This window comes from Mastigoproctus giganteus, chromosome 4 (genome assembly GCF_048544385.1).
Source record: "Mastigoproctus giganteus isolate SK-2022 chromosome 4, ASM4854438v1, whole genome shotgun sequence".
NCBI classification, from domain to species: Eukaryota; Metazoa; Arthropoda; class Arachnida; order Uropygi; family Thelyphonidae; genus Mastigoproctus; species Mastigoproctus giganteus.
In genome coordinates, this window is record NC_143578.1 from 58,872,654 (window position 1) to 58,894,115 (window position 21,462).

The 21,462-nt window shown below is 38.8% G+C and overlaps 1 protein-coding gene across 2 annotated transcripts in view; it reads right to left on the reverse strand.

Moving 5' to 3' along the window:
* LOC150086758 (protein Wnt-5b-like) overlaps positions 1 to 21,462 on the reverse strand; it is a 341,807-nt gene that overhangs the window by 47,284 nt on the left and 273,061 nt on the right. For both annotated transcript variants that reach the window (XM_090372736.1, XM_090372737.1), the window contains exons 3-4: positions 18,693 to 18,949; positions 984 to 1,276 (exon numbers count right to left, since the gene is read on the reverse strand). In XM_090372736.1, coding sequence (XP_090228862.1) covers positions 984 to 1,276; positions 18,693 to 18,949 — 550 coding nt within the window. The remainder of the gene's footprint in view (positions 1 to 983; positions 1,277 to 18,692; positions 18,950 to 21,462) is intronic.

Below are 21,462 nucleotides of genomic sequence, written 5' to 3' on the forward strand. Positions count from 1 at the left end.
GCTTTGTCCTTTTAAGTAGAGATTCTTTTGTATAGTGATGTTCCGCAAAGTTCAACCTGGTCACCTTTACTTATGTTGATTGGCTAACTGGCTCTTTAGATTTGAATCAGTGTGTATAAGTTAGATAAAGTTTGGTCTCTGTATTTTTGATCAACGCACATGTCAGCATCTATTTTGAATTAGTTGTATATATCCGGTATGTTGTTGAAAAAAAAATCGTTTTGGTTATCAAGTATTTTTAGTTTGTTGCGTAGTGGAATGTGGGATTTTTCATCCTAGTTTACACAAGTTCCAAGAAACTTCGGTCATATCTTTTACGGGGTACGTCTCGTAGGCTGGTAATTCTTTGAACGTTTCTAAAATCTTATTTAAACAAATAATTTCTCATTTTATTTAGTATTTGCGAAGTAACAAACTCTTTGGAGACGAATTAAGCCGCCAACGGGAATATTTATTATCGTATAATAAATTTTGGTACCATAAAATTTTACATCTAATATTTAAAAAATAAAAAAGAAGAAAAAGAGTATTCTCCATTAGCTTATTTTAACCAATTGATTACGTTTACAATGATGTCCATTGTTCAGCTTTCTCCACAAAACAATTGCAATTGGAACTGCTGTGTTTCCATTATGATCGATAATCGGCCATTGTCTAAGGTGCAATAACGTGAACAACGAAATGTTTTTTTTTTTTTTTAAATGAAATGAAACTTAATTTCAACAAGAAATGAAAATCAATGTTTAAATGTTCTTCAGTGATTACTATTTGTACATTACTCCATCGATTCTCGGGTTTTAATTTCATTTGATGAGAATAACTATGATTTTCTCCCTTTAATAATCCTCTTTGTATGTAATTGTTTTTCTCTTTCTCTTTTTTTTTTTTTTTTTGAAAATTATTTTACATGGTCATTACATATCAGGCAAAAGTATTAGTATGTCAGTTTGGAATGGGGGAAGAGGAAAAAAACATTCACTTACTCGTCTTCCGGCTTCATTGTTGTGAAGATTCATAAGTTTTCGTCCCTGTTCCTTGGATCCCCTGGGATAGTTGTTCTCCCTTTCCCGCACATCCACAAACCCTTCAGTGAAGCGATAGCCGTACTCGATGTTGTCTCCGCAGCCACCCCATATCCAGTCGCGATGAAGAGTTTTCGGCCTCATGGCCCGGCTGCATCCGCAATTCGACAATTGACCATCTCGACACGCGCGTGCAATGGTGTGCACCACCCCGGCTGCGGCGATGGCGTGGGTGAAGGCAGCTTCCCGACTGGCTGGGAGAGATTGGAAATAAATAGACACAGTGATACACAAAATATAACTGGATACAAATAGATATTTCAGTGCAGAGCACCGTATTTATTTGGTATGCATCAAATAAATCCATTGCTCACCACGTTCAATAATAAAAGTAATTACTGCAGCTTGATCACACTTCTCCCAACGATGCCCAATAGGGCTATATACAATGGCTATACAAGGCCTGGACAATAAAGTTCCGGAATGATTTTTTTCTCACTTGAGTTCAACAGTAGATATACTCTACGAGATATACTCTACGAATGTTACGAAAAGCAGAGAGTATGCTGTACTGTGCATATCAAGCTTATTAATCGAATTCCAGAATATACGATGTCTTTCAAAAACCAGAAGGCATACGCTATTTACCTAAAAAAAAAAAAAAAAAAATCCAGAGGATATACGGCGTATACCCTTCACTACAGCCCTGTGTGAAAGTATAGTGACGATCAGTCACGTTTTGTAGAATTGAAGACCACAAAAAAATTGGTAAATTTACAATAAAATTTTATACTGATTTACTTTTGGAACTTAATTGTCACATCTCGTATAATACATCGTATTTGTGCACTTGTACTGTTATAAAAATAATTGCCTTTCTCAACAGCATTGCACTGTTCCTAACAAATAGAGTTGTATTGTTCATTAAAATTTGCCACTGTCTACTAATATTTCGAAACACTGATTAATTGAGAAAGGAATTTAAATTCCTTTGCTCCATACAATAAAAATTCCTTGTGTGATTATGCTCATCCGTTTGTTTTCTGGGATAAGTGTACTTACATGAGCATTTATATCAACATGTACAACGCACATGGAACAAGGAAGTAAAAATAATTTTTTTATTAAATAGAAGGGGAGGAGCTGCATTTTAAAGACAAAGACGGATAACACGCATGCGTGAAAGACACGTCTATTCTTAAACCAAACCGCTTTGAATGTAAATAGATCTATTAACTTATTTAACAAAGCATGAAAATATAATGCTTCTCTCTGTTTGTGAGAGAGTTTTTTTTTTTTTTTATGAAAACTCAAAACACGAAAGGTATTACAACCTATAGTACTTAGTAGCATGCATGTGCTAAAGGTTGAGAATATGAAAGAAGATCTTGTTTGAATTAGACTTTAATTTCTGCAGAATATAAATTTTGAGGAAATACTGGTGAAGAGAACTTGTTCGAATAATGGGAAGTTAAAGGAATAAAGGAAGAAGAAAAGTTGGTTCTGTGAGTTTGAAGTTGGATAGTAAAAGGAAGCTGACTGATTGCGACACGCATTCGAACTGGTTTGAGAGAGAGAGAGAGAGAGAGAGAGAGAGGGGGGGGGGGTATTATAGAAGCCAACTCAGTGCCATGGAAATATTTATAGAAAAAGCATGCAGCATAAATAGAACGTCTATTATACAAAGAGTGAACATACTTTGCAAGAGACTTTGCATACTTTTGCACTAATTAACCTAACTGCCCTGTTTTGAACAGAGTCTAGAATCCTGAAAGCTGTTATGGGAGCACCGCTCCTGATGTGGTCACAATATTCCATGCTAGGGCGAATTTGAGATTTGTCCAGATTTGAGATTTGAGATGAGTGGCTGTTTAGAAGAAAAGTAATGCCCAGGGAGAGCGCGCAATATTTGTGATGTGCTTATGCCGAGAGGGATCAGAAGTCCCTTATGGAGATATGTGATCATGTCTAAAAATCTGAATGTCATCAGAAATAAGAATAGGAGCAAAGCATCCTTTTTTTTTTTTTTTTTTTGAAAGATATGACGCAGAACCGCGTTTTGAAGGATGTAAATTAACTAAGTTAAAGCTGTTTGTGCAGAGCAAAGTTTCTCAAACTGGAAGATGTAATGTAATGTGCCATGAAGAGAATTTCCAATTTAATGGAAGAAGGTCATTAATATTGGGGAACACCAGGTGGAGAAGTTAGAAAGAGTGCTATCTACCATCACCCGTAGTGAGTGGTCAGAGACAAAACTGGATATCCAATTACAAAAAACAGCTGGCAATCATAAGATGGAAGCTTATTTAGAAGACCCTTATGCCAAACACGATCAAAAGCCTTTGAACTGTGAAGATCAGCTGCTTGAATTTTCCACAGATGGTTAACATATGCCAGTATATCACCAGTGAGACAATACTCACGGAATCCATTGTGACGATCATTGATCAGACGGAAGGTTTCAGGATAGTCTAGTAGTTGGCGATTAATGGATTTCTCCATTGCTTTAGATAGTGTGGAAGTGAGTGCAATAGGACGATAACTGGATGGGAGAGATTTGTCACCCTGTTTAGGAACTAGCTGGATGTGAGCAAATTTCCAAGCAGAATGAAAAACGCAAATGATATAAGAAAGTGGCAATAAAGAACAGGAGTAATCTCAGGATGACAGGTCTTAAGCACAAGTGGAGAAATACCATCAGGACCTGGAGCTTTCTTGAAATCAAGATTGTTAAAAATTCTTCTGACATCTTTTTGGTGGTTTACCAAGATGATTATACAATAGTTAGATGAAAAGTAGAATGTTAGCAGGCTGGCTTTATATTTGGCTGAGGTGGCAATAGAACCATCGGGTTCGTTTCCTATTCGAGCTAATTCAGAAATTTTACAAATCCGTAGAGAACAAATTCCCTTCACGGCATGTAGTGTCAGGAATTTTTGACAGAGAGAAAGATTGATTTTGATTTACTAATCTTGTAAAATTTCTTTCATCAAGTCCCTTAATCTTTAGAAATATTTTCTAAATTGACAAGTTTTCCATTTGTATAAAAACACATTTAGTTTTCAGAAGTATGTTTTTATAGAAATACATTTTCATTGCTGTATTCTTACAATTACTGTACTTCTACAGTACGCTGGAATATCGCTGTACAGTATTTGTACTGATATACAATCATCTTCCTTAGAAGAAAAGCTGTATCAGGTGGCTGAAACAGTCAACCTGCCAGTTCATTTTCTGCGGTTTTCTCAGTGATGTTATGCTAATTATAATATGGGATCCGGTTTAGGAATCCAAGAATGTTTCAATTTAGAGTAAGTAATAATAAGCTTACCTTTTAAATATAGCATTGATGCATAGATTTATTACGGAAATTGCTACAAGGAAACTCTAGGTGCATTGTGGATATTCAAAGAGGAGCACATGGTAGTTTTCCGCTCGTCAAGCAGTACACGTCCCCCGTAGCTCTATATGCCTCTGTGATATGGGTCTCCGCACTCACGATGCGACTTGAATCGAATACAGTACTGGACCCACTGATGGCTAAATGGCTCCCTAGGAAGGCCATTCATCATATCCAAAGTAACCTTTTCTCATTTCACAGCTTTAACTTATTATTAAATGTTATTAGTAATAAAATAGTTTTAATGATTAAAGAGAGGCTCTCCTCTTATTCTGCTATTATTAAGACATACTGTACTTATGTTACTGACGAACTCATCCTTGACATATCTTGCCTTCTCTAGGCGGACATATCTCGCCTTCTCTAGGCGGACATATCTTGCCTTCTCTAGGCGATGTACGAATCGATTTGATGTAAATTCATAGTGACCACTTTATTAGGTGCACTTATCATTTTCACAAAATAGAGCACTCCAACAACAGCATCACGCGTTCGTACCATGCAATATAAAGCATGTGGGCTACACATAGGTATGTTCTATTTGAACAAATCCATGAGAGAATGGACGAAAGATTAAAGTTACTTTGAATGTGGCAAGCTAGTGGGGCGCCGGTTTGAGTATCTCGGAGTAAGCAACCCTTCTGGGAAGGGGATCACGTAGAACTGGCTCGGATATATTGATACATATTGGTACAATATACCAAATAACATCTAATCAACAGCTATCCTGTCATCGGGAACAGCTCGTTAATTCGAGAGGCCAACAGAGACTAATAAGATTGTGAAAGTTAACAGAAAGGCTTTAGTCAGTCAAAAAGAAAAAAAAAAAAAAAAAAAACCACAACAATGGTAACCAGAGATGCGCACACTTGGCTGTACCTTTTAGCAGATGGCATATCGCAGCTGATGACGGAACCAGGTTCCACTCCTGTCACCAAACAAGAAAGTATGGTTACAGTGGGCTAAAGAACATGAATATTGGACAATGGATGATTGAAAAAACGTTGCCTGCTCTGACAATTCCAGTTACTGCTGTTTCACGTTGATGGGTAGACCAGAATGTGGCGAAAAAAAGCATGAGCTCACGAATCCATCCTACTGGGTATTAAAAAAAAACAGGCTGCTGGCGATGATGCAACGGTATGGGAAGATTTTTTCTTCTTCTTTTTTCTTCTTTTTTTTTTGTGCACACTAGGCTCCTTAATAGAGCAACATTTGGATGCCACAGGTTATCCGGATATTGTTTCCAACCAGGCGCGCATTTCTTCATGGCCACAGCGTATCCATCTTCGAATGGGTTCTTTCTAACACATGGGTGCGCAACCTTTTCCTACTCACGACCCCAAAATTTAGATGAGAATGACGTGCAACCTCTCCCCGTCCATTTGGCTAAGGAATAGTATTTATTATATTTATCCAATGAAGATGGTACAGTATAAGAAATAGAAAAAAACAGAAGAATAAAAAAATATAAAAACTCTTATTTCTCACACTTCACTGTCAGCACATTTAACCAAGCATCTCACGTCCATGAAACAGACTAACAAGTTTCAGCAACAAGTACAATAACAGCCATCGTAGACAGAGGATAAGATCAGAAGGCTTACCCCGATTGTTCAACTACATTTTATATACATTTTATTTATTGTATCATACAGCGTGGCATTGTAGGAACTACAACGGAGCCGCGAGGTAGTGTGCCAATTAAGAAATTTTGGACAGAAACACAAGTCCCAAACATAATACTTTTATCATTTAGCGTGATATTGTAGTTCCTACAATACATAATACTTTTATTATATCGCGTGGCATTGTAGGAACTACAATGTCACGCTATATAATAAAAGTATTATGTTTGAGTATGATATCTTTTTCAATGTTTCTTAATTAGTGACCCTACCTTTACGACCCCTTGAACTTCTTAGCGACTCGTGGGTTGAGCACCCCTGTTCTTACAGGATAATGTGTCGTGTCACAAGCCAAATTTGTACAGAACTGATTCCAGGAACATGAAAGTGATTTCAGCCTACACGGTGACCTCCCCAGTTACGAGATCTCTATTCATTTGAGCAAAATTGGGATGAGGTTGAGCGAGATCTTCAGAGTAGAAAATCACAACCTCATCCCATGGATGCTCAAGTGGATAAAGATCTCGTAGACTGGGGAGTTAACCGTCTAGGCTGAAGTCACTTTCATGTTCCTGAAATCAGTTCTGTACAAATTTGCCCTGTGACATGGCGCATTATTCTAATAGAAGGACCCATTCGGGGATGGATACACTGAAGCCATGAAAGAATGCGTCTAGTTGGAAAAAAATTACGGATAACCTGTGGCATCCAAATGTTGCTGCACTAGTATACAGAGGCACAAAGTGCACACAACAACAAAAAAAAAAAAAAAAAAACATTTCTCCACATGACGAGCTTTCGGCACTCCGTTGAGTACATTCACGATGAATCCAGGCTGTTCTGATGGCTAAAGGAGTGGGGGGGATTACTATTAAAGTATGTAAGGTAGGTACCTGTACCCAATAAAATAGGCACTGTAAAGTTCAGAAGAAGCATGACTGTCGGTGGTCATGTACTGGGAAGTCACCAAGAGCACCAGAGGAGCTGATGTGCGGATCAAATCAAAATTCAAAATAGTGACTATCGATTGCGAAGAACCTTCAACAACAAGAACAGTAAGGGGGGGGGGGGGTTAGAAGACGATATTCCACAATCTAGCAGCTTCTTTCTCGTAATACCTGCAAAAGAAATCGCTGCGTGAAATCAGACTCCTTGAATGCTGAGCCAGGAGTAACTAGAATGAAACTAGGGAAAAGAATCTACACTAACAAGAACCAACGGTTCCGCATGACGACCGACGTCTTCCTCGAGTGGATCAAGTCACTCGAAACCTAACCCCTGCCTGCCCCATCCCCTTAATAAAGGTCAATCCACCATCAAACCAAACACCGCTCGATAAGCATTAGCATTAGTAGAGGCATATGATGCAAGAAAGCAAGCTTATTCAGCATCAGCCAAACAAAAAAAAGAAAAAAAAAAAAAAACAACCACTACTCCCATTTCACCCCTCAATTCGTTCGAAATACCTGTCCAGCTGAGCCTTAAATTTGTTTAGGCTATCAACTTCAACAACAAGCGATGGAAGTCTATTCCACAAACCAACTGCCCGCTGGCTAAAGGCGAATTTCCGCACATCTATCCGACATCCGTCCTTCCTCAATTTGAATTTATGCCCTCTCAGGTGATTATTCTGAGCAAGAGGAAGAATTCCATCGGCATTGAGCATGCTCAAGCCATTCAAAGCCTTGTACACCTCTATCAGATCACCTCGGCGATGCCTAGTCTCCAGGCTCTGTAATTTGCAAAACTTAAGCCTTTCTTCGTAAGAGCAACCCTTTGTTCCATTCACTAATCTTGTTGCCCTTCTCTGTACTCGTTCCAGCAGCTCTACATCCTTCTTGAAATGAGGCCTCCAGACCTGTATACAGTACTCAAGGTGTGGCCTGACCAATGCCTTATACAAGGGAATAATCACATCCCTGTCCCTGCTAGAAAAATTCCTGTATATCATTGACAAGACACCATGAGCTACTCTTGCAGCTCGTCTGCACTGCTCAGAGAACTTCATATCTGCCTGCACAATTACCCCCAGGTCCTTTTCATTCTCTACCACTGTCAGCGTAGTACCACAGAGTTGATACGTTGATCTGGGGTTACTGTTTCCCATATGTAGTACTTTACATTTGTCAATGTTAAACTTCATTTGCCACCTCTCAGCCCATCTGCTCAACCTTTCCAGATCCTGTTGCAGCAGCATAGCATCAGTAGTGTCCTTAACAACCCTGCCAACCTTTGTATCGTCTGCAAACTTGGACATTAAGCCTGATACACCATCATCAATATCATTTATAAATACAGAAAACAACAATGGACCCAACACTGAACCCTGAGGAATCCACTAATAACATTAGTCCACGTTGAGCAGTGTCCATTGATTACCACTCTCTGTCTTCTGCCACTCAACCATCCCTTTATCCATAGCAGCAATTTGCCTCGAATGCCACACTTCTCCAATTTGTGCAGCAGTCTTCCATGCGCAACAGTATCAAAAGCCTTTCTAAGATCCAAATATATAATATCAAAGTTATTCCCTGCATCCAGTTCTTTTGTGACTACATCATAGTATCCAATCAAATTGGTCAGACAAGACCTGCCCTTAACAAACCCATGCTGTGTCTGAGCTATAACTGAATTCTTGTCCAGATGATCCTGCAGTGCTTCTTTAACCAGTGCCTCCATTAATTTTCCTGGAACCGAAGTTAAACTAACAGGTCTATAATTACTTGTGTCAGCCTTTGATCCTCCTTTGTGAATTGGGGTTACATTTGCACATCTCCAGTCCATGGGTACCTCCCCTGAGTCCAAGGAAGCTCTCATAATTATGGCTAGGGGTTTGCATACTTCCTTTGCTGCCTCCTTTAATATAACTGGATAGATCCCATCCACCCCGGGTGCCTTTTTTATGTTTATCCTCAACAATTTCTCCTCCACTTTCCTCTCAGTTATTAGAAAATCATCTAGCTCACTGCCAATGTTTACTTCACCTACGACATTCCCCTTCCTGAATAACTCCTCATGTGTGAATGTAGATGCAAAATACTCGTTTAGATTGTTAGCCACCTGAGCTGGATCCTCAACTGTTGAACCATCAACATCCAGTGGACCAATCTGATTCATCCCTTTCCTTCTTGAGTTTAAATAGGTAAAGAACTCTTTTCTGTTTTTCTTTGCATCCTTTGCCAAGGATTTCTCATAATCTGCCTTTGCCTGCCTAATCTCCTTTGTGACTTGGTTACAGACCAACTTATATCTATCATAGGCTTCCACGTCACCCATTAATTTGTATGTATCCCATGCATTTTTCTTCTCTGCCATATGTCTCATTAGTTCATCTGACAACCATTTAGGCCTGAACCTTGAACAATATTTCTTGGTTGGTATGTAAAGCCTGGTAGCTTCCAAGATTAGTTCCTTGAATGCTTCCCATTTTGAATTTGCTGTTGGTAACATCATCAGTTGGTCCCACTGTATAGAATTTAAATACTGTCTCAGACCAGCATAGTCTCCTTTACGAAAGCAAAAACCCTTCCCTTTACCTCTGATGGTAGTTACCTCCTTGAGTAAATCCCACTTCAGCACACTGTGATCACTGCCACCCAGTGGTTCATTTATCTGCAGATTCCTAATGCATGAAGAATCACTACTGATAATCAGATCAAGAGTATTACTCCCTCTAGTTGCCTCCCGAACATGCTGGTGTAGAAAACAATCATCCAATAAATCCACAAAAGCCTTGCTAGTGTGTGAGTGACCAACCCACAAATTCCAGTCAATATCTGGGAAATTAAAATCCCCCATTATAAGACTCTCTGATTTACTGGCCCACTCTATTTCCCTGTACAGTATCTTATTATACTCATCAGAGTCATTAGGCCTATAGCACACTCCTACTCTCAATTTTGATTTACCTATGCTTATGTCACACCAAACTGACTCAACACTGCACTGTCCAGCGATGTCAACTGGCTTCACTTCCTTGGATTTTATGTGTTTTTTAACTAATAGCATAACCCCTCCTCCCTTCCTATCCTGTCTATCCTTTCTGTAGACGTTGTACTCCCCAAATTCCAGTTCTGCATTCCTTATATCTGTGTGACACCACGTCTCTCAGATAAAATAGCCATCTCCAAGGAACGCCTCATTGAAGTCATCAACAGTCTTCCCAACAAGTCCACCACTGGCCCTGATGGATTCCCTGTTCTTATGATCAAATTATGCAGCACATACATCATCGACCTTCTGTTTGATGCATACAACTCCATCCTTGCAACATGGAGCGCCTCCGTAGCACATGCTTCTTGATTAGACCGGGGTTGGTTCGAGCCCGTCACCACCAAATACGGAGGATACGGAAAGGTCAGTGAATGACCACCGCATATCCCGGAGCAATACGACCTTAGTTGCTAATGCTCCTAAAAACCAAATAACAAACAAACCTTGCAACATGAGCTTACCTTTCCATCTGGAACACATTATGTTTCTTCCATCCAAAATAAGTCTAATCCAAAAACGCCCAACGATTACAGACCAATTGCTGTAGGATACACCTTTCTCAAAATCATGGAAAAAGCCATCCTCCCTGTTCTCACCCATCATATGTTTGTCCACAACCCTCCATAGTATTCTGCCTGGACGATCCACTATTACCAACCTCATGGACACACTTTTCAGAGTAGAACATATATTAAGCAACAAAGAACAACTCGATATTGTGTTTCTCGACATCAAGGTGGCTTTTGACAATATGTCCATCCATGCACTATGCGCCATACTGGGCGATTACTTCAAAATCTCTGGTCATCTATTAGATCTCCTTAAGAAGCTCTTACAGACCAGAGCCCTATGGATAAGAGATCATAACAGTCATCATCAAATTATCTGCCCCAGAGGGCTCCCCCAAGGGGGGTGTCCTCTCTGCCGCATTGTTAGAACCATTCCTTGCAAATCATACTAACTTTACCATGTATGCCGATGATATAAAGTTCTTTGTTGTTATAAAATGCCACCAGTCTATCCATCTACCACAGTGATCGCCAACCGACAGGTACAACAACTTGAAAATTACCTGAACGCGATTGGGCTCTCCATTAACAACGAAAAACTGCTCAACTTACTATAACCAAAAAGAGAAATATAAAAGATGTGAACATCATGATTGGCAACTCCCTAGTTAAAAAAAGTCACCAAGCATAAAGATTTGGGCCTCGCCTGGGACAAAGACTTCACATTCTTGCCTCATTTTAATGCCACTCGGAAAAAAACATATGCTGCTGTACGGGCAGTGAAACAGGAGATCTCGAACTTCCATAATCCACTATGTTCTCCATTGTATAACCCCAATTCCATTGTATGCCTCAACGATTTGGTGCTCGGCACCTCCATCTTACCAAACCAGGTTCCTATTCCTGGAATACTGGATTCTAAATAAGGTCGCATGCCTACCACCTACAATCTCAAAATCTGTCATGCTCTCTAATCTAAATATGCTACCTTGGAAGTATCATATAATCTCAAGGAACCTCGTGATCTTCGCCCAACTTCTCTTCGGAAAATTAAGCTCGCCTGATATCTGGGATATCATTGCTAGACTGCCAAATTGTAATAGTAGTCATACCAGCGCACTGCCATTCAAATCTAAGCTGCGCAGCATGACCTCCCTGGATAACATGTTTCCATTTAATTCCATGGAAATATTTAACAGGTTATCCATTGACTTTGAGAAGTTCTGCAAGGACAAAACGTACAGATCTGCCTCTCTGGCAAATATGTATGCCCTGGTCAAACTGTAGGTGATATTACTTCCGGGATGCTATATTATCCACTTATTGTTATATTTATGTGATATTTATGTAATCAGACGCTGTTTTAGGCCATGTATTTATCAATTCATTTGAGTACTCTGTACATAAATAGTATGCAATATTTATTTATTCATTCATTATCATGTAACCCCTTGTCCTCTAGCTGGATAGCTGTAACGGGACATTTCTTTGGAAATAAATTGATATTAATAATAATAATATTTAGAATATATCCGTTTGTGATGGTATCGTAAACGGCGGCGGTCGTCATTGTACAAGGAGGGCTGATCGGCTGCTAACTGCATTATTTAATAGCTCAGAAAAACAGTGCAAGTTTAAATCTGAATTTATTTTATGTTTGTCCCCTCTCCCGTTTCTAGAATAATAAAATCATTAATCGCTTGTTCATTTAATGTGATCTTTGTGGGCCGGGGAGACCACTGACAGTTAAGTGCGAAACTATTATCGTAATGACACAGTGTTGGCATTCTTTTTGAAACAATGAGCTCCAATGTCCAGCACATCTTGCAAACGGTATCTTGATAAACAAGGAACGTGACAGACAAGAAGACAAAAAAAGCGTCGTCCTCATCAATTAGGGGCATTTAACCTACATAAAAAGGAAGCCTACCACTAGAGATCACTTTTGGGGTATACGGATTCCCTAATGACAGGAACAAATTGCCCTCTTCAAGTCAATTGTTTCGAGTAAATAATTAATTGCAGCCATTTGCTGGTTGGATGGGAGGTGGGGGGAAGAGGAAAGGGAATCTAGTGGCACTGGATAAATTGTTAAAGCCATAACGTCAATGGTAACCTATTACCGCCGATCAAGCATTCGGTACGTCTGTACGACAGGAAGCATCTCCATTAATAGCTGACATTTCCGGCCCCACGAGAACAAAGAGATCAATTCCATTCTCTGTGTGGGGATCAAAAACAAACATTCGATGAAAGACCACGAGTGAGAGATTCAGACGTGTAATTTCCACTGTGCGACGACAGCATCGGCGATATGTAAGATTGATGACACGTTCTAGTTGCACATTATCCCGTCTTAATGACTCCTAATGACTGAACCTCGAATCTATCACGTGATCCCAGAGACAGAGGTCTCCTTCATTAGGAAAATTTGTCTTTCTTGATGGATAGGGCCTTCTCACCGAACTTGCATTCTTTGACAAGATCGTTGGTTGTACGAGCAGCTTGAACTGTGCTAGAGTTGTCAGAAGGCAATTCTTCAACTGTCCGCTCTGTCAGCAGACGCGCGAGTTTGCCGGCAGTCAAAGAGAAAGTGATCCGCTGCAGTGGAAGAAACTAATGGCTGTAAGAAGATTAGCTGGTGAGGTACATTGGGAAGAACAGCATGCTCCCCTCAAAAAAAAATCATTAAAATCATTGTTTAAATCAAGCAAGCTGATTTAAAAAACCAAATTGATACTTTTAAATACGCGATAAAAGTTAGAAAAACGTACGTAGATTTGACCGTCCAGTTCTGAATAGGTGCGTTTCTTATTATTCTGTGTTCGCCGTACCGAAAACAGTATTAATTACATTTTCCATTGTGTGTGTGTGTGCGTGCGTGTGATGAGCGATTCGAACAAGACTTATCACAAAGGAAGCACAGACGAGTAGACCCGTTTTGTAGTGTCTTCAAAGGTGGTCTTTCCCAATTCCTAGTCAGCAGGAGACACACGATCCCGTTCATGAGCTACAGCGGCTCGTTCTTACTACTGGATAAGGTACCCTTCTTTTATTGATGTTCAATGGCCTCCGACAATGTTCCATTCTTACTCTTTGGCCCATAATACAGTTCTGTCTCCGACGTCCATTGTCCTACTTTCTCTTCTTTCCAGTCTTCGCCTTTTTTTGATTTTTCGGTTGGTTCAGCTGTCTACCTTTCAGGACTCATTTGTCCAAAGTCATAATATATTTCATCCCTTTCACCTATTTATATGAAAAGACATGAAGGTAATCGGTACTACCGCATTATTTCGAAGTGCACCTGGAAGCTAACATACCATAGTTTATTAAACAAAATCAGATATTACTAATAATAAAATTGCGTATAAAAAGAACTTTTTTATGATTTAGTGGAAAAGAAAATTTTCTGAGCATTTTCTTATGGAAATTATTAGAATTAGATTATGCAAGAAAAAAAAAACTTTGGAGTATACACTATATAACAACTACAGAATAAGCACATTTTTATACAAATACTTAACCTTAACCAAGTATTTGTATAAAAATGGGAACGAAGGTTAAAAACAAAAAAAAAATATATATATATATAAACACACACACACACACATATATATACATACGGTACTAAATATGAGCCATATTACATTCACTCACTTTATTTACCTACTTCTTTCATGTTTGCCCAATTCCTGTTTAAATTTAGACAAATCTCACAAGACCAGGTGGGCGCTTATTCCTCGTTTATTCTCAATAAGCTTTACACAGCATACTTTATATACAAGATGTTTCAAAAGTGATAGTCAATAATTTAAAGGTTAACTGTACAGACTACAATATGCAAAAAAAGCCCAGTAAACATGGGTCTTAAGCCTAGTGAATCGCATTCGAGATATTGCACATTTCTAGTTGGGATCCACCACTGACAAGGTGAACTGTACGGAGCTGGGATCCACCACTGACTTGTTTGTTTAGGTTAGGTTCATTCTCTCTCTTTCTCCTCTCTCAATGCTCTGAGACGTAGCAGGCATACTAGTACTTGTCAAAGTACTAGTATGCCTGCTACGTCTCAGATAGGCAACATGGAAAGAGATTACAGCAATGAAGAGTATGCGGATATGCACTTCATGTATGGTAAAGCCAACGGCAGTGCACTCGAGGCTACACGTTTGTACCAAGAAGCATTTCCCCGCCGAAGGCAGCTTCGTGGTACATGAAGCTGCCTTCGGCGGGGCCTCAACATCAGGGTACATCAACGCCTTAGAGAACATGGGCGCTTCGCACATGGATTACGAGCAGGTAGGCCCAGAAGCACAACACCTGATGTTGAGGAAAGGGCATTAGAAAGAACATCCTGTAACATGTAACAGCTGTAAAATCCTGTGGTGTTGAAACCAAAAATTAAAAATTTATTATCTTATGTGTAATAAAACCACCCTTCGCAAATTATTCACAGCTTTTGGCTAAACTAGTGCTCCCGTAGTCAGTGGCGGATCTTAACAGAAAATGTGCATTATCTCGAAAACCGTTCATTTGTGGCTCGATGTTCACTGGGAATTTTTTTGCTTATTTTAGTTTGTACTTTTCACCTTAAATTATTGACTGTCATTTTTGAAACATCCTGTATACACACTCTGCAACAACCACACGGTCAGATGAGTTCACCTTCAGCAGGGGGTTTTATAGACCTTTCATCACGAAAGTTAATGGACACAGAGCAGTTCGATAGTGTCCTACTCGGAGGAACTGACCTCTCGAAGATTTTATACAACGATGAATCTTGATATATGCTGTTTTTATCTGATGAAAGAATGCACTGTGCTAACTATAAAGTATAAAGCAGCAGCCTGTCGGAATGGACATGGTTGGTGTCGAAGATGATTTTTTTTTAACAATATCACTTTGCAGAAAGAGCGATATTGTGAGATCCGTGATAAGGCCCTTCTTTTAAATTGATGAAATTTTAGGAGCTAAAGCTAAGTTTTCAACAGGATGCTTTTTTTGATGAAGCATCCTGAGGAGGTCTTGATTCATCTGGTGAGAATAATGCGATACTGATTAGTTAGAGCTCCGATTTGAGTCTAACAGAACTTGTGGAGCGAACTGGAACGGCTTGTGATATCCATTGTCCATGGAGGCCAATATGACTATATTACAACCTTTCATCATGAAGGTTAAGGGACACAGATTGTATTGAACTTTCGTTACACTGTATTAAATTGTAACATAAAGCTATTGTTGTCTTCTCCTCCAATGACCCATTACTTTTAGTAAGTATATTGTATATATTATTCCATTTTAGTCATGCATCAGTTTCCCAATACGTTTACCTGATCAAAAGTTCGGGTAGATATTCGAACTAAACGTATAAGAATTTTAAGGGAAAAAAAGTTCTAAAATCCCTTTTGAAATTAGCATTTTCAGAATAAACGAGTTTCCCCAACATTTCTCCAAGTACCCAATTGATGAGAACATAATAACAGGCTACTGACACAAGTGTTAAAATGGGTATCTTGGAGCACATCTGCGTGCACCCATTTCTCATTGTCTACACGCATCGCGTCCCGGCGTATCGTGTTGCATAACAACTCGCATCACGTAAAGGTGTCATTAGAACGCTTGAGAAGCGTAACAGTTCAACAATCACTGCACGCCTAGCGTGTTCGTGCAGTTAAACACACACAAGACCACTGTGTAAGATGTAATAATAATATTTAGCATCCAAAACTAACAATGGAAATGGGATTAAACGGCCAGAGGGTGAAAGAATGGGAAGTCTAATTCAATGCTGTCGTTTTTAGTAATGCATTTCCAATTTTAAAAGTGAGGACATTAAAATACACAAAGACATGAGGGGGTAATAAGGGCGCACTATAATATCTTCAGTTTCCTGAAATATTTCAAAAAAAGTGTTTACTTGTTAAGAAACGAAAGGCATTTTTAACTCCATTAACTTCTGAATAGAATATGGTAATACTGTACTTGCATAGTTCGAGGTAGGCTGTTCTGAAACTTAGGTTTCACACCGTAAAAAATTATTCATTAAAATAATTTACTTCCATTGTTACATTTGTGTATAACCATCTGAAGACTATTCCTAATTATGTTTACGAAATAGGTCTGCTTCTTATTAAGCCTTGTGTTTCATCTAGATATGCGAACCGCGTGCACTAGACGATATCCTTTTTTTTTTTTTTTTTTTTTTTTTTTGTCAGATTAGGCCTCCAACTGTATTAGAATACAGCTGTTACTACTATATTATATAATGCTGTATATGCACTTTTATCTTCATTTCACTTGTTATATACAACATAACTCGAAAGTAATGCTTCCGATTTTTTATTGGAAAAATACGTTCTCAAAGCTACAACACAGAACAGGTCTTAGCTGAAACTTTTAAAAGTGTCTGCACTTATTTATCCACTTTAGCTCCAATATGTTTCACATCTGCGCCAACATGGGACAAATGCCGTTATGCTGTAGCGATAGAAAGTTTCATTTTGTTTACACAACTAACAGCGTCCATTTTTATACGTTGAATTGTTTGTGGATTGCTATTGGTTCTTCTTCAAAAATGCCATCACATTTCTATGCGATTTTTGATTACTACTGCAAAGACAGAAAACTACCTATAGGAATTAAAAATTTAGAAATTCGTGTTCGAAGGGAGTTTAGCCAGAGCATCCATTGAGCACGAAAGTTGAATGGAAATACTGGAGGTACAATTTCATTTTGGATACAATTGTTTTTTTATCCTAAATGAAAATTAATTTTTTTATCAAATCTTTGTCTTTCCGCAACTGCAAAATTTGGCCATTGAAAACATAATGAAATTTGTCCTAATACAAACACAACGTACTGTACTTCCATACTGAATAGCAAATCTTGTTAGTCCCTGAGGGATAAAATTAAATCTTAAAATTAAAGACAATACGATTTTTCCAACTATGCCAACACACAAACACATAACGAATTCTGAGAAAATTTTGCGATTCTTGAAATCAGAGACGAAATGGAAGAGTGGGAACACGAAATTAATTCATACCCACCACATTCGGTTTTGTCCAAGCATTTTTCATGCGGTATGTGCTGAGCGCGACACGAGGCTCAATGCCATATTGGAGATTCCTTCGCATGACCTCTGCTGCGCACACCGGTTTCTCGAGATGACAAATACAAATAAGGAGCAACAGACATCGCTCTCTATAAGAACTCTTACCCAAATGAGATTACCGTTCGCTGGAAATGCGCGAAGGAGCTTCCAATGCGGTAACTTTTCTGTTAGATGTCGCCGCCATAATGGGGTAAAGATGACGTGTTAATAGTGGGCCTCGAGACAGATGTGACCACTAGCGGCCACGGTAACAAATGGTCGTCATTGATTTGCCACAGACTCGGAAACCAAAGGCGCCAGTTAGATTTCTCTTCCCCCATCATCCCCTTCTACTATCCCTTAGTAACTTGACAACATTGGGCCACGTGCAGGCACAGCAAAAATGAGTTATTTCGCACCGCGAGACTGTCATGCCTTGTGTGTGTGCGTGCGTGCACGCGCGGCGAGACAATTTCATTAATGAACGGCATGCGAGACTTGAAGAAGTAAATGCCAGGGTTCCACTCTAACGACAACATACCAAGAAGGGCTTATTACGTTTCCGCCAATCAAGTGTTTCCTGGCGTATTGTGTGTGAAACACTTTCCGTTTCCTTTCTTCTCAGTATCGATAATAAGTGCAGTTCTTGTCGGAGCTGAAATATTGAATTGTTGTGTCCGTGTTGCTAATTAACCCATGAATTTAAAACAGCTTTATCACAATGAAACTAAATTTTAATTCCAAAGTTATAACTGAACTTCTAATTGGATTAACGCAATATTTAGCATGTACTAGAATGTGCTCATGCTAGTTTCCTTCTTGTTTAAATTCTTTCAACTTATTTAAATTAATTCAACGAAGATGTAACCACTCGTGTTAATTTTTAGCAGTAAAAAATCCCATTCATATCAAAAGCAATGCTTATGCGTGTTAATTTCATCACACTTAAAACTAAACATAGCTTTCTTCATGTAGCCTAAATGGAGAGAAAGATTACTGAGGATAGGGGAAAAAGATACATATATAAAATAATCGCCGAAAACATACCTATATTCAGGACGGGTCCAAAGACACTGGAATCTTGAACAGTGGAGCAGTTCCAACGTCTGTGTCTAAATTGCCACTGGCACTCATTTATTCCTAAGCGTGCGCCCCTTCCTACTTGTGCCATGTGGTCCTGGTAGAGATAACAGAGTTTCGTCTGTCCACGAGAGAGTCCTTTCAGCTGGGTACACAAGGGCTGGGCACCCAGTAAATAAGCTTGAGGATTTCTCAGTACATCGATGCCTTGTAAACCAAGGTTCCTAGTTAAAAAGGAGGGGGAGTGTCATAAAAGTTCAAAGGATTATTAAAAGTTTTAATCAAACTACAGAAAAATGTAGTTGCATTAAACAAAATATTAATTGTATCTATTCTAAGAGATCGCATTAATGTACTAACCTATTTTCAAATGAAAATTTTATTTGTACAATCTTCAAATGCGCAACAGATTCTTGATTTACGCTGTAGCCATCCATTTATGAAACAGAAGTATTATTAATTAATAAAAGCCTTAAAATTTCTTCTATCTGGTAAGAGCAGACGTATGCATCAGATGCCAGTGTAGCCTCATTGACCACGTGGTGTTTAAGAAGGTGGTCCTGGTTGATTTTCATCAAGATATCGTCCATTCATCAAACTTGATGTTTGTAATTGCTGGTCATAATTGATGGGTGGGTCACGTTCGTCAGGAAGTTTTCTTATCCTCTTCCCTGCCCTGCAAGTCATCACTTCTGCCATATAGTAGGGAACCACGTATGAAGTCGGAATGCCCTCCCATGAATATAAACTTTAAACTTATGTGAAGAATCCGACCATTGTTAGATTTTTTTTTTTTTAATAGGGATTTATCACAGAAATTTTTAAAATCAAGTTAATCGATCGACTGCATAAAAACTTGTCGAGTTAAAATGAATGAATATCAAGCTCTAATAACAAGCATCCGTTATGCCCAATAAAACTGTTAACAGGTGATACTTGTAGAATACACTGTTATGGGTTCAGAAATAGTAATAAAAACTGTATCTATAGTTAATGAGGCGATACTTCGATGTTGCAGGTTATATTGAAAGCACCGGTCCTCTGTCGTAAATCACACCTAATGTTCGCCATTTCGATACGAAAAAGCCCGGTAATTAAGCTTATCTGAGGAAATGTCGTAAAAACTGACGACTACGGCACGAACATGAAATGCAAAAGGTAGCAGGAGACGGCAGTTGTACTTTCTCACTTAAGCATAAAAGCAGAATGTCCCGTTATCTTATCCCCTGTCATAAATCGCATCTAATACATCTTATGCTGCCGTCTTAGACTACACCTAATATATCTTTGTCACTTCTTGTACGAGGCAAAGTGATCTGCTTTAGAAATCACCAAAACCACAAAGATTTATCAGAATCTTTAAGCTGCACACCAACCGCAAATTAATACCCACTGCACCAGCATCAGCTGATCACCTGCCGACACTCAACATCCATAGGCGTGTCGCTTTTTCTTAGTCATTAAAGGAAACACCTACAGGGCGGAGTACAAAGAATGCGCTTTGAAATTCCATTTAACTGTGTGCTATCTTTCTCTGCATGGAATATGTGGACTCCCTTCTTGAAAGTGGTAGAAACGCAAAGTGTCGGTTGGGGCTACAAGACCTACCGTTATTATAAATTGATTACCTCACCTGAGACTGAAGTTGTAATAAGATATTACATGCTACTCCGTAGGAGTCGCGATTACCTCTTTAATCTAAAAATGTTAATTTTTTTATATAATAGTGGCAAAATAAAATTGGGTTTTTTTTGTTGTTTTTTTTTTTTTTTTTTGTAAACTGGAAAAGGGAAAAAAAAAGTAAATACCTCGTTATAACTGCATCAGGCACCAGTAAAACGTGCGCCATTTCCTCAAATTAAATAAATATGAACAATAGTTCTCAACAAGGCACCGATAATAATTGTGTATATAACACGGTCGACAAGATTTTAATGTTGTCCTGAAAGAACGACTGTTTAACGACAAACGTAAGTTTGCTGTACCTCTTTATAGAGGCATTTACTGTAGCTTATCAACTGACAAATTAAGAGATTTGTTGTCGTACACTGCAAATAGAGACGAAGCTCTCTATCTGGAAATAAAATCCAGATAGAGAGTTTCGTCTCTCTCTCTCTCTCTCTCTTTCTGGATTTTATTATCTCTATCTTCCTCAGCTGCTGTGCGAATCAAATGGAAAATTTTCTCGGAAGAAAACAATTAATATATGAGAAATGCAAAAATAATAACCTGTACGATACGTTCAATATTTTGGGGAAAAAAAATAAAAATCGCGATATAATAAGCACTAACACTGCTGTATATCTGAACCATTATTTAAAGAATCAGAAATAACCAATCGTGAATCATAACAGGGTAAATTTTCTTAATTTCCATCTGTTTTAATCTAGCAATAAAAGAAGCAGGGGTTTTTTTCTTTGACATCGTTCACGCCTTCTTTTCTCCATTCAACAGAAGACCTACAATAAATTGAAACCGAGGGATTGCAAGACCATAGTTAAATCTCAGAAAACAAATCCTCTTCCGCCCAACCGGGCGTAGAGACGATTCCATAGGGGAGGGCAGTAAGATTATGCATGAATAACGTAATACTGTATATAAAATTACAAGTAAACTCGTTGAGTGACTTGCATTTTCTCCACCACATCCAGCTGTCTGGGTCCGTGACTGAAAGGGTCGTTGTACCTGAGAAGGAGAAAAAGAAAGTGTGTGGGAGGGTGGCAAGAAAGGGGGGAAG